This window comes from Perca flavescens, chromosome 23 (genome assembly GCF_004354835.1).
Source record: "Perca flavescens isolate YP-PL-M2 chromosome 23, PFLA_1.0, whole genome shotgun sequence".
Lineage (NCBI taxonomy): Eukaryota > Metazoa > Chordata > Actinopteri > Perciformes > Percidae > Perca > Perca flavescens.
In genome coordinates this window covers 25,138,613-25,152,410 of record NC_041353.1, presented here as the reverse complement: position 1 = coordinate 25,152,410, position 13,798 = coordinate 25,138,613, and the positions used below count along the sequence as shown (strand labels likewise).

General features: G+C 39.4%; 1 protein-coding gene and 1 long non-coding RNA gene across 2 annotated transcripts; one reads left to right on the top strand and one right to left on the bottom strand.

Moving 5' to 3' along the window:
- Positions 1-792: 792 nt before the first annotated feature.
- On the bottom strand, positions 793-8,130 carry LOC114550443 (uncharacterized). The gene is made up of 4 exons (XR_003691701.1): positions 7,816-8,130; positions 3,814-4,070; positions 1,807-1,933; positions 793-903 (listed from the first exon to the last, which is right to left on the bottom strand). It is a non-coding gene; the product is annotated as an uncharacterized LOC114550443 (long non-coding RNA).
- Positions 8,131-11,885: 3,755 nt separating this feature from the next.
- On the top strand, positions 11,886-13,638 carry LOC114550403 (uncharacterized). Its single transcript, XM_028571153.1, has 3 exons — positions 11,886-11,978; positions 12,262-12,554; positions 12,950-13,638. The coding sequence occupies exons 2-3, from the start codon at positions 12,265-12,267 to the stop codon at positions 13,269-13,271; spliced, it is 612 nt and encodes a 203-aa protein (XP_028426954.1). The 5' UTR covers positions 11,886-11,978; positions 12,262-12,264; the 3' UTR covers positions 13,272-13,638.
- Positions 13,639-13,798: the final 160 nt, after the last annotated feature.

Here is a 13,798-nt window from a genome sequence, read left to right as displayed (position 1 = left end):
TCAGTCACCTTAAGGTGTTGATCATGGTCCATCCAGAATGAGATGAGGCAGATTTATGACTCGGACTATGAAAAAGATTTCAACTAGAAATTAAACTACAGAGACACTTAAAGGACAAATCCGGTGCAAAATGAACCTAGGGGTTAATAACACGTGTATTGAGTCGACCGTTCTCTGGGATATGTTTTCATGCTAATCGAATGTGACCAGTTTTAGGGCAAACCGCTAATTAGCTTATAACGCTAGTTGTCGGGGCCACGCAAAAGTAAAAAGAAATCGCTATTTCTACACCACTAACAAGGCTCAAAATAGCACCACACTTCCACGGTAGCATAATGAGGGTCGCTACATGTAAACACAAGCATTGAGAACTTTGTAAGTGTACAGACAGTTTATTAAAAATATAGTTTATAAAGACAGTACCGTTCGGTATACAGGCGGGCGCCATCTTGGAAAAACAGTCACGACCAGTCGAACAACGAATGCCGTGCAACCAGTAACCAGTAACATAGCTCAAGCACAGCGTTCGTGGTTCGACTGGTCATGACTGTTTTCCCAAGATGGCGCCTGCCTGTATACGTGAAGGTACTGTCTCATGTGTACCCATGTGTCATTAACCCCTAGGTTCATTTTGCACCAGATTTGTCCTTAAACTAGACATTTGTAAGGAACAACACACAATCATAGACAAGGTAAAACTGAAGGAAACTACACACGTCTGAAAACAAATGCGACACGGCACAAGTAATCCATCAAGTGATTTTATTATCCAAACCAACGTGACACAAAATGACCTGTTCTGATATGAAGAAATGAGGATATGCAGCTAACTCAATATAACGGAGTGTTTCCAGGGAGTACAGTGTGGTGGTCAGAAATCCCTCAGGGTCTGGAGGAATTTATCTGCAAAGACAGAAACGACAACACTTTGATTTCACTTTACTGTTTTAATTTCACTTTCCTTGTTTGTGGCTTAAATATCTGCAGACTCATCGCCCTCCTTTACCCAGTCATTTCATCATCTTCTTGTGTTGGACATGTGCTTGAAATCAACACGCAATTATAGCAATTATCTCTCAAGCACCATCATATCATCCATCAAATAAGAAGTGATGGCTTTTTTATTAACAACAATGCGCAAACATTCATTTATTTGTGTCAAATAGCATTGATGTTGGTCACTTTCTTACATTAAAACAGAATGCCCCACTTGAAACCACACTGTACTTTTTGTTTTGTATTTGTAATAACACATTGATATCTTTGTGGGAATAAGTACAAATATTTCAACAGATTAGGCTTGTTTGGTATATTTTAACTTCTATGTTGGATAAATCACATACCTAATGAATGTATACTAAATAAAGACATAACTGACAAATGTTACTGAGATCACAGGAGACTTTAACGTCTAACATTCTACTGTGCTAACTGTGTATTTCAACATCATTTTAGGGCCATCATGGTATGGGAAACACTAAATTATGTAACTCGAACGACAGCAACATTTCCAAGTAAATTTCTTTTAATGCTGAGCCACAGGGCCACTACTACAAAGGTGAGGCTGTATAAATGATATTGGATATGTATCTATGGAAAAGCAGACATTTCCAAAATGCAGCATCAATAACTTTTGAAAATGAGAGATTTATGCCATTTAGACTAATGGTTGACAAGCACTATTTTCTAAAAAAATGGCTCAGATTTTTTTTCTGAATGATCTAGGCATCTAGATTCTGGGTTCAGTCCCTAAATATAATCAAAATGGGCCCTGTTGCAGTATTTGGTGCGGTGATCAACATGTACCTGTCTGTTGGGACAGGCCCTTCAGCTGGCACGTTCCAAGCAGCAGGTTACAGGTGTACAGCCCCAAGCATCCTGAGCAGTCTGAGGACGCGCTGCAGCTCCGGGTTTGGACTCCACTACAGCCGTGCTGAAACAAACAGACAGGCTTTTATCCCTGCTCTCTTCTCCCTCTCTGCCCCTCTGCTGCTCCTGATTCCTGATTGTAAGTGTGGCCCCGCCCCCTGTACACAAGGAAGGTTGTGGCCCATCGCCCTGTACATAAGGAAGGCTGGTGCCCAGCCCCCTGTACATCTGGGTCCGATGGCCCTTTGTGGGTTGGCCCAGGCTTCTTCCCCTTCTTTTGGTCTTTTTTGCTAGACTCCCATAGTTTTGTTTAAATCTTTGGTTGTTAATTTGTGAATAAAATTGAATTTGCTTTTACCAATCCCCAGGTATGGTGTCCTTTTAATATGTAGACAGTCACAGTTAAGTTGAGTTTGTTGTCTTAGAAAGAGGAAGAGCAGTAACTTCATGTGAAGGCTTATACAAATAATAAAAGTTACTGATCGACATACAGCTATAAAGTCTGAGTGCAGATTCACGCCCTGCTGCCGAGCTTTGGTCACTTTCACACAGCGAGTCTGAAGTTTACATGGACACCATCTGTGTCAGGCTCAAGTCTATAGGGACCTGATGCTCAAGAACATTTCCATTTCATGTAATCATTAGATATTATATTATTTGGCTTTATTTACCATACTGTTCTCTCCATGTTGGGTTTCATTATGCACTGAACGCAATAGCTGAAGGGAGATAAAGAAGAAGAAGATCCCCATTGTCTCTATTTTATTGGGTTGGAGGCAGAAATCTCACAGACACAGATCTCAAAACCTGCCCACATAAGTCCAAAACTATTGGTATGACCTGTGGGAAAATATTTTTTTGACAAAAAAACATTGCATTGTGGTGCATTATTCTTTCTGTTGGTTGGTTGGGTGTATATTTCATCTGCCTCACATTCATATGAATGTCTTTTTTACTGTTATTATATTTTGACTTCTGTATAACCATTGATTATATCCTTTTCTAATCGTGTCAATTTTACTTTGCAGATAGTGACATTCATACAGCAGGCTACATGATGCTGTGGTTGGCTTTAAATATTCTGAGAGAGAACAGTGCTTTTTCATTGAGATTGTCATACTCTGTAATTGCCCCATGCCAGAGCAGATCCCTGCATTGTGCTCTACAGCACAGCACACGAGGCTGCCTGTCTGCTTCCAGGTTGTGTTAGTTAGAGCTGTTCAGTTCCTGGACTCACTACACTCAATCCCCACGGTCCCTGAATGAATCAGGAGGAGCTGCAGTCTCAGCTTTCTTTGCAGTGGCGGTTCTAGACCATTTCAAATGGAGGGGCCTGGCTGGGGCCACATGCCATTTGAGGTAGTACCAAATATAATAACAAGCACAAGTGTTACATACCACCAACCCTCTACAGGTTTGGTTCTACAAAAGATTTACGCTACAAATTGTTACGTGCCTAGACACAATAGGGACGTAACACACATATAACAATTAACACAAGGATACTCATTCAGGGTTAATCTACATATTATCTGTCTGTATTATCATATATACTGTCCCCTCTTTGAGGATAAAGCTGGGGTTAAAAATGTATGAAAATATTTGCCAGATTTAGGGGGGCCAGAGGGGGCAGTGGCCACCCTTGATCGGAAAAAGTGACAAAAAACCTGGGATGAAAGTGACAAACACGTTGGGAAAAGGGATAAAAAAAAGTTGAAAAAAGTGACAGAAACATCAGGGGCAAAGCAACATTGTCGAAAAAGACGACCAAAACGTTGAATTATTATTTTTTTATTTCAAATTTTGACCTACAAAAAGTTGCATGGTCAACGGAAGACAACGCAAGGCTTAATGTCACTGCTCCCTCTGCTGTTTGCTCTAACTGAGTCCAACTAACTAAGTATTTTAGAAAGTAATCAGGATACATCAGTCCTCAACACTCACCGTGTCTGAGTTGAACTTTCCGAAGTGCCTCACTCGGCCCTTCTTCGCCTTCTTTCTCTTGGTGGATCCACCCAATCCTCCATGCCAGGAGCTGGTATCTGTTCCCCGTGTTGCTCCGGTATCAAAGGAATTCTCCTGCTGTCTGCCGGTGTCTGCAGTCAGAGGGAGAGCAGGAAGGATGCTGGTCCAGTCAGCCTCTCTTCTCCATCCTGTCCTCAGCCTCACACCTGACTCTGCACATGGAATATGCAGGCAAGCTATGTGGATGATAACAAAGTATTTCATCTGTAGGAAACGGACATCCATTGGATTCTACAAGTAACCTGAAACTGTTTCCCAGCTAAAGTCACCAGCATTGAGATCCCATTTATATCCCTTCCAGCACTCCGCCTCTGCCCCCCCCTGCCTCTGATGTCATACAGACCAGAGGTTCTCTCTTATTCCCCAGAACCATGCCGGCTTTGTTGCAGAATATCTCCATCCATGACAACTATTGATATTTCCATTTCTCTCTGCCTTGAAGCAAGTTGGCAGCCATCCAAGCTGAGGTGTTGGTGGCTGGAGGAGCGGCTGCTGATGTGGGAGACATGATGGGACCAAATTAGTGAGCTGTCAATCCGACGCTGCTGGGATGGAGGCCTGCAGCACTTTGGATGGGCCCAGTGTGTCGGCGCCTTGACTGGGTCCGATCGTAGAGGTGGATAGTAGAGCTTCTAAGCTCACATATTTCAAACCTTCAGAACTACTAAAGGCATTTTTGTGACTGAAGATATCTAAAATCTGCACATACTATCCACGAAAAGTCCACCATAGGCCTAAATATATGGTGGACCACCTACCATACACACATGTCAATACTGGATACTACATTTCAGAGGAAAATATTGTATTTTTTAATGCACTTTCTCTATTTAACAGCTGGATTACCTTTGAGATCAAAGTTGATCAAATTATTATTTTATGAAACACGAAACAATCTGCTAATTCCCAACCTTTTTGGCTTGTGACCCATTAGAATAAAGCTGTGTGTAGTTGGAACTCCTTGTCATGTTTCAGACGGTTTAAATTATCACCAGAAGGAAAGAAAGTGATTGGAACCATTATGGAGGGCCCCTCAAAGCCCCTTACCCCCTAACCCGGCTAAATTTGGACGTGTTAGTTTAAACAGAGATTAGTTCTGTTCAGTTCTACTGGAGATAAAAACACTTGGTGCACCAAGATCACTTTAGGCTCAAAACTCAAATGTTTAAAAACCAAAATCGGAGTGCTGGAGATGTAGCCTGAGTCTGAATGGACCTTGAGTTATCTCCCTCACTTGCTGGAACTCCCTGAGTCACTTGGGAACTCTTTCAAAGAGTCCAGAGAGTCCAGATAGAATCGAGAGTCCCCACTTTGAAAGCCTCTTCCCCAGCATAATGACCACTTCCATAAGTCCACGTTGTGTGCTGTGGTTGGGTAAACCTTGCAGGATATGAAACAAGCAAGAAGGAACTGCTGCTGCTGTCCTCTCACACACACATTACAGACCTGTGGGCACAGCTGGGGTTTCAATGATGATTTACAGTAATCAGTTATGGTAAATGGTAAATGGACTGCATTTATATAGCTTACCAGACAAAGTGCTTTACAATTCATTCATTCAACCTTTATTGTGCCTTGAGAGATCATGGGCCGGCCTTCATGTACAGTGACATTGAGTAATTACAAAGTAATCATAAATTACATTAAAAAAGGCAATAAAACTTTCAAACTTTCTGAATTGAGGAATTGATCAATAAATTAGGATAATACAAAAGGAAGTACAGTTATGTAAAGCACGTACTGTACAAGTAGAAGTTGGCAGGTTTAAAACCAGATTTCTAAATTGTCCAAAAGGCACAAGTGAGTTGATTTTAAGAAATGTGCTGTAATTTGTTCCCCATAAAACTAAAAGCGTTTTTTTCCAAGTTCAGATCGAGCTCGTGGTGACAATCATTTTATGATTTTTATACATGCTGCTGCTTGACAATATGATGAGGAAGCTGCCATCATCATTCACACACACACACACACACGCAGGCATGCACACATGGCACGCACGCGCACACACACACGCATGCACACATACACACTCACGCGCAAACAAACAAACACACAAACACATAAACACACACGCACATGCGCACACACACACAGACACACATGCATGCACACACACACACACACACACACACTCATGCATGCACTCACACACGCAAACACACACACACACAAACACACACACACACAGGCAAACACACACACGCAAACACACACAAATACACAAACACACACACAGACACGCAAACACACACACACACATAAACATACACACACAGGCAAACACACACATGCAAACACACAAACACACGCACACACACACACACACACACACACACACACACACACACATTTTGTCAGGCTCAGTAAGGCCTCCACTGGGTGGATGTGGGTTCCTTAGCGTCTGTGGGTTGACTTCATTACAGTTTTTTACAATCACTTTGCTACTAATTTCAGAACCTTGACGTCATTTTTCAAAACTCTAGACACAAAACTTACAACCAATGATCAAAATGCACATTTTTCAAAACTTTAACACTTTTTTCAATTGCTTGGATACAATACACATAAACCTGAGATCATTTGTTCATTTAACAAAGATCACCTGTTCAATATGACACAACTTAACATCAAAGTACTACTATTTCAAAAAGCAATTCACACATTACATTTCAGATTGTCTATTGATTTCATTACAATTATCTAACTATCAATTGATACAACTACTCAAAATGATAAGTAACTGTTGCATTACTCTCAATGCATAGTTGTATGGAAACAGACAGACAATATTCCATGTTTAGATCATGAAAGTTTCAAGATAACGAGATTCATTGTCACCAATTACCGTGTAGCATGAACCAATTAGACTACATGATCTATGGATGTAATATTTCATCATCATTCTTTACTGTAATGTACTAATGTTTATCAGACACTGTTTCTATGGTCCCATGTACCACCTTTGAGACTATTTACAATATTGACAGTACTGCACTGTATCGATGCAGGCCCTTGGAATTGCTGGTCCAATTCTGCCAACTAGTTACTGATGATTGATATATATATATTTATATATATATATATATATATATATATATATATATATATATATATATATATATATATATATATATATATATATATATGTAGAAGTACAGTAATCACTTCTTTGTTTTGCTTTTTACTGTGAAGTACAAGCAAGTTGAGGAACACTGCATTTGATGTTTTACAGTACTGTCTTTTCTTTTCTATTTTGTAGCTAATTATTTTGCTTTGATTCAAATAAACCTATGTTGTGATCGTACTGTATTGTTTTTCATCAATACATTTCAGGTTTTGTTCAATGATTTCACTGTGTCTGTAGTATTCGCTCTTCTACTTCAGTACTTTTACAGGGATGTATTTACATCTAGTACCATAATGAAACATGTATCACCTATTTTGTACTACAATATTTAATGATTGTACGAACGATGACACAGTGAAACTATGGGTAGCTTGTGTGTGGGTGATCTAAAGTAATGTTTCAATGGTATTTCACCATTAATTTGTTTTTTGAACCAATCGTTGTGCATGTGCAATATTTATTTAAAGATATGATTGCACAATGCAATGTTTTGAACATTGGATAGCCTGTGTTACAAGTGATGATCGTTTTGAGTTTTGTGTCTAGAGTTTTGAAAAATGACGTCAAGGTTCTGAAATTAGCGCCAAAGTGATTGTAAAAAACTGTATAGATAAACTGCTCTGAGCTAGGCTTTGAAGTTGTTACGTTGCCATAATGTTACAGTGGTGAAGGAGTGAAGCAGACTTGTGTCAGAAGACATGGTACGTTTGCATATGGGCTAGCTTCCTGGAGACTTTGATCCTTGTGTCATGAGCCCAGCTGAATGCCTGTAGAACAAACCACCTGTCTCTCACCTGGTAACCGTGGGGACAGCTTCTGTCCTCGTCTCCTCCTCTGTAAATAAACCACTCCTGAGCACGCTCAGATCTTCACACAGGCGGCCCTCAAACACATTAGCCAATTGATTCCCTGATTGACTCCAGTGTTCATATTCTCCACAGAGGACGCCGCGCAGATGTTTACCGCGAGGTCGTTGTGCGCTGACATCACTGATGTGCCGTCTCCATGGAGACCAACCTCAGGCGATGAGAGTCTGAACAATATCAGGGACGGTTGTTGTGGTGTCGCGCACCAAAACACACGCTGTGATCACATGAATGCTCGCACACGTTCACACAGCGCCGGTGAAAAGATGGAGACAAAGCTCTGTTTGCTCTGCTTTCAGTCAGTAGTCCTGAGCTGTATGGGCCGACGGCTGTTTACGCTCTATTGACTCCTGGGATCCCAGCAACATACTGTCACACTGCGGGGGGTACAAGTTCACCTGTGCAAATTCCCACTAGGAATGGGAGCAGAAAATGGTATTAGGGACACACAGCTCACACTAATGCAGTTTAATCCGACAGTTCTGTCAGCAACAGTGGTGGAAAGTAACTAAGTATATTTACTCAAGTACTGTACTTGGGTTTTTCCATTTTGTGCAACTGTATACTTCTACTAATAAAACTAGACTAAATGTCATCAGTTTGCGTCGACTAAAACTAGACGAAAATACTCATGGATAATTCTGACTAAAATAAGACTAAAATGCTCAGACTTTTAGTCGACTGAAACTTGACTAGACTAAAAAGAGTATGAACGTGACTAAAACTAATAAAAACTAAAACGACAGCTTGAAACAAAGACTAAAGTGAAAACAGGCTGCCAAAAAGTGCAGCGCTAGTTCAATCACAAGGATGTCTGAAGAGAGCTGGTTTTTCTCTCAGGAAAGAGAGGTGCTGGTGAGCCTTCTATGTGACATGCAACCATACAGTCAAAGATATTTGACTTTTCTCTTAAATAAAAGCATGACTATAAACTTTGTGCCTGGCCCTTGATGTGATTCTTATTTTCCAGTGTGGCCCTTAGTGAAGTTGAGTTAGACAGCCCTGCTCTAATAGATTAGTTATAGTTATTTGGCCAATTCAGATTAATAATACAAAATATAAATCAACTAAGGAGGAGCCCCATCTTTACCAGCTGCAACTGGCTGATAGGCCACTAAATAATGACACTCATAGTGATGCAACGTGAATGCATGAGTAATTACAATCCCACGAAATTAGTATTTTTCTTTTTCTGAAATGGGCCATCCTGCATAATAAGCACTCTAAACATTTGAATGCAGACTGTTCCTACCATTTCTACACTGTGGTATCACTACTTTTGCTGAAGTAAAAGAAAGATGGGGATACTTCCTCCACCTCTGTAATAAATCTTATCTTTATGAAGGCTCTAATGTGCAGTGGGTGTTACAGTTTTAGAGAAGTGTTGAATCGAGTTGGGAGGCTTAGGAGTGCGTGCAGTATGGGCTGAAATATGCCACCAGAAGCTGAATTTGAATCATTTATATTTGAATTTGAATTGCTAAACTTGAATAATTGCATAGAAAAATTGACTTTGAATCACATCATTTGAAATTGCATTGTTTAATTTGAATCATTGCAATCATAACTTGAAATTGAATTGTGAGAACTGAATGTGAAGATATATAGAGAGTTGAATTTTCAGTGAGGATCACATTTTATTGGACTTCAGTTCCAAACGAATAAAGTTTTTCAATGCAATGATTCAAATTAAACAATGCAATTTCAAGTTATGTGATTCAAATTCAGTTTTTCAATGCAATTATTCAAGTTTAGCAACTCAAATTCAAATATAAATGATTCAAATTCAGTTTCTGGTGGCACATATTATAGTGCAGCTGTTGAATTTAAAGAGTTTCTATTATTCTATTTCTATTATATTATTATTCTATTATATATATATATATATATATATATATATATATATATATATATATATATATATATATATATATATATATATATATATATACATATACAGTTGAGAAAATGTTCTGCTCTAAATGCAGAAAACATGACTAACGGTACTCTCTTCTGTCTTTATGCAATCCCAGGACAGTGTGGCTCACTTCATTAACCTAAGATTGAGAAATGTTGTTTTCAACATTATTAAACCCAGATGCAGCGAGACATTGGCTCAACTAATGCACTCCTTCTCACAGTTGGAACGAAGGGGCCTTTCCCGTGTGTGGTGTTTTTTTGCCCCCAAAGTTGCCTTCCAGGCAGCACGGCAATGGTTATGTTTAGGGTTAAGGTTAGGGTTAGCTGCCTGGAAGGCGACGTTGGGGGCAAAAAACACCACAGAGTGGCCTTTCCCTCCCAGCCAACATGTCCATGTGGATCCATGTGGGTTCATCGGCTCATAATGGCTTCAGCCCTGAGCCTGCACACTCCACTGTAATGTCTGAGCAAAGAACCCAGAGTTCTCTCCACACAAGCTGACTCTGGGGTGGTGGCGCCAAACAGATTTGCTGCTTTGTGCTGCGCTCAAAGTTCTAAATTATTTCAACTTTGACCCATAATATAATTAAGTACATTTAATATCAGAAAATTGCTTTTGATCTTTAACGGTCCAATGTGTAACGTTTTTAGTTGTTCATTATCTTAGAGAAAGTCCCGTACACTGACCATTACGCAAGCAATAATTTTTTTTAGAAAAATACAACGTTTCGGTTTTAGGACCAATCAGGTCCGGCTCTTGAATGACATCCTTCATTCACAAAGTGGCACTCCCATCACGGACTGTGAACAGGAAAAGGCAGACGTAGCTGTAATACGTACTTTGAACTGCGTGGTGCGAGAGAATTGATTGCGATATACGATCTCAATGCTAGATGGGAGAAATTCCTGCACATTGGACCTTTAAGTTCAGTACATATCAGAGGCTTTTACTCAAGTAATATTCTACAAAGTTACTTTAAGTACTACCAAAATCATTTTCTGGGAAGATACTTGTACTATATTTACGTTAACTCAAGTATTGCTTTCAAGTACTCTATGCAAGACTGGCATTTTCCAACCACAGACAACAAGTACAGTATATCCTCATACTAAATATACAAGAGTCTATGTGGCTGTATTTGTCTTAAATTGCACCTCAGCAAAAATTACACAAAAATCCTAGTGAAGAGCAAAATAGCTGACTCTTTCTTATAGAGCCCCTATTATGTGACTGTAGGAGGAAGTAAGGAAAGGGGAAGTGACTGATAACACAATGTCACAGGGAAATAGACTGAGTGGTGTCTGCTGGTATATTGGCAGGAACAAGGCATAATAACAAGGTACCCATAATGCTCAGCTAACCACAGTTGTCTGTAGTGCTCAACAACCCCCTTATAATCAAAACTGGGCTTTCATTACATTTTTTGTTCCTTTTTCAAGGTTTTTGTCTCCTTTTTCTGACATTTTTGGCACTTATTTCAACATTGTTGTTGCTTCATTCAGTCTTTTTGTTGCCTTTTTTTTTAAAGTTGATAGCGCTTTTTCCGACATTTGGTGCCTTTTGACGTTTTTTTTTTTTTAGATCATTTTTTCAATGTTTTGGCCGATTTTTTTTAACCCTCATGTTGTTCTCGGGCCAAATTTGACCCGTTTTCAAAGTTTTTTTATAACAGACAATATGAAATAAGCGCTGAAAATGTAAAAAAAACTAAAAGACACTGAAAGAAGACCTACAAACTTTAGAAAATTAACCCGGCTAACAAACTTTAGAAAAGGTGCCAAAAAAGTGCCCTAAACATGGAAAAAGTCACAAAAACGTCGGGAAAAGGGAAAATATTGAAAAAAGTGACCAAAGCGTTGAAAAAAACTCACAAAGACGCTGAAAAAGAAAAAACCCTAACCCTAACCCCCTAACTCTAACCCTAACTTTGAAAAAAGCAACTTAAAGGACCATTCCGGCGTAAAATGAACCTAGGGGTTAATAGGGGAGAACCGGGGCGAAAGTAACACGGGACGAAAGTAACAAAGCGATTTTCTCTGAGCCCTGACTACATTTGCATTTCAAGCTTTGACAGCACTTTCAGCACGCAGCCAGTGACGGAGCCGCAAAATATCACGTGATTTCATCATTGTTTCCCGCTGTTATGTCCTGAAAGCTGTTTTCGAGTACGGTAAGTAAATTACTGAAGCGGTACTTTTTTCTGTTTACAAGTTGTGTTTCTCGTTTCATGTGTCACAATAATTATCAATCTACAAGTTATTTAGTGCTGTAACGCATATGATCAAGTTTGCCTTGTCAGAGTTTTTCAGTATACAAGTAATTCGGGTTTAAATGTCAGGAGTTCCAGTCGGGACGAAAGTAACAAGTGTTACTTTCGTCCCGCTGCTAATGAGGAGATTTTCTCTGTGTTGCAGAGTTTATTAAAACATGTTTATGTCATATTATACCAACAGAATATGCCAAGAGTGAGGGTCAGAAAGACAGGCAGAGGCCAGATGTGTATGAGAGGGGCGTTTCTGGACATATCTGTAAGACACATTAGTCTTAGGGCAGCTGCAAAGTCGCATGGCATTTGCCATGTCACTTTGCTCCGATACTGCAGGAGGAGGGCAGAGAACAGCAGGGAGAAGACTAGACCACCAGGGTACAGGTCACACACCAAAGTCTTCTCTGTGGACCAAGAGAGGAAGCTGGAGGCTTATATTAAGAGGGCAGCTGATTATATTTTGGCCTGTCTCCTAAGGAGGTTAGTGTAGTAACGTTACAGTAAAAACTCAAAATGCAGCTCACTTACACAAAATGTGAGATTTGTATATTCTTTAAATAGATTTTTCATTTTGATTCTAATTTTTATTTTTATTGACATTACATTTGATTGTTCCACTGTCTGCAAAGCTGCTGCAACATGTAAAAATCCCTAGTGCAGGATCAGTAAAGTCTTATTTTATCTTAATTATGTCATAAAAAATGTCCCTCTAAAAGGACACAAAACGGAGAGGCAAAAGGAGGTGAGTAGCGTTTGGTTTTTGCTTTTTCCTGAGTAATTTATTTATGCTATCATGTGGACAGAGGATGAGCAATAACTGCCTGTAAATTTATACAAATGTTGACAAAAAAATGTTGTCACTTTGAATGTTGCAGGTCAACGGCGATCCTCACTGACTCTCCGGTGAGGGCAGCTCTGGAGGAGGAGCAACAGAAGAGGATCCAGAAGAAGAAGCCCCAGAAGAAGCCGCCTGCTCCAAAGAAAAGGTTCCTCACGGTCAAAAACACTGCGCCCACAGTTTCCTCAGACAAGGATGAGGAATGTCTTGTGTGTGACGAAACATCAGCTCATCCTTGCCTGGGGAAGTGTGGGTTCACTGTCTCTTTTGCCAGCTCTGGTCACATGAGGCATGCACTGAGGGTGCAGAACATTATATCTGTCACAACTGTGACAATGAGTAGGCTAATGCCTTTTTAATGTTCCTTTTTGTTTGTTTACATAAGTCAGGTTTCCATCAAAGTTATGGTGGCATCCCTTTGCTGTTTTTGTTTCTAGGATTCACTAGAGGAACATTGAGGAACAGCTGATTTCGGTAGGTCACCCTCACATTTTATCCCTCACATTTAGGTTAGCCATACCTTAGCTTTTCCACCTCCACCTATGAATTTTTTGTGTTTCCATCCAGATGTTTTTATGCACATTTTGAATTTACACATAAAAACATGACTACTGTTAGATTATTTTGAGATTTTATGCTAATTTAGTTTAATTTTCATATTGTTCATACTGTTGAATGTTTTATAAAATGGATTGACATTGCCAATAAAAAAATATTCTAAACAAATCAAGTTTTTACTGTCTTATATTTGAAACATTTGATGAAACTGAAATTTTAAATGAAAATGTAATTTAATATTTTTTTTGCAAAGATAAAGGAAAAAATATGTTTGCAGTTACATATTAACAAAGTTTTAGTCAGATATATTTAATGAAAACAAGAGTAA

Coding starts and splice junctions, on each gene's coding strand:
- LOC114550403 (XM_028571153.1), top strand. CDS start 12,265: ATGCCAAGAGTGAGGGTCAGAAAGACAGGCAGAGGCCAGATGTGTATG. Junction 12,555..12,949: donor TTGGCCTGTCTCCTAAGGAG/GTTAGTGTAGTA, acceptor TGAATGTTGCAG/GTCAACGGCGATCCTCACTG.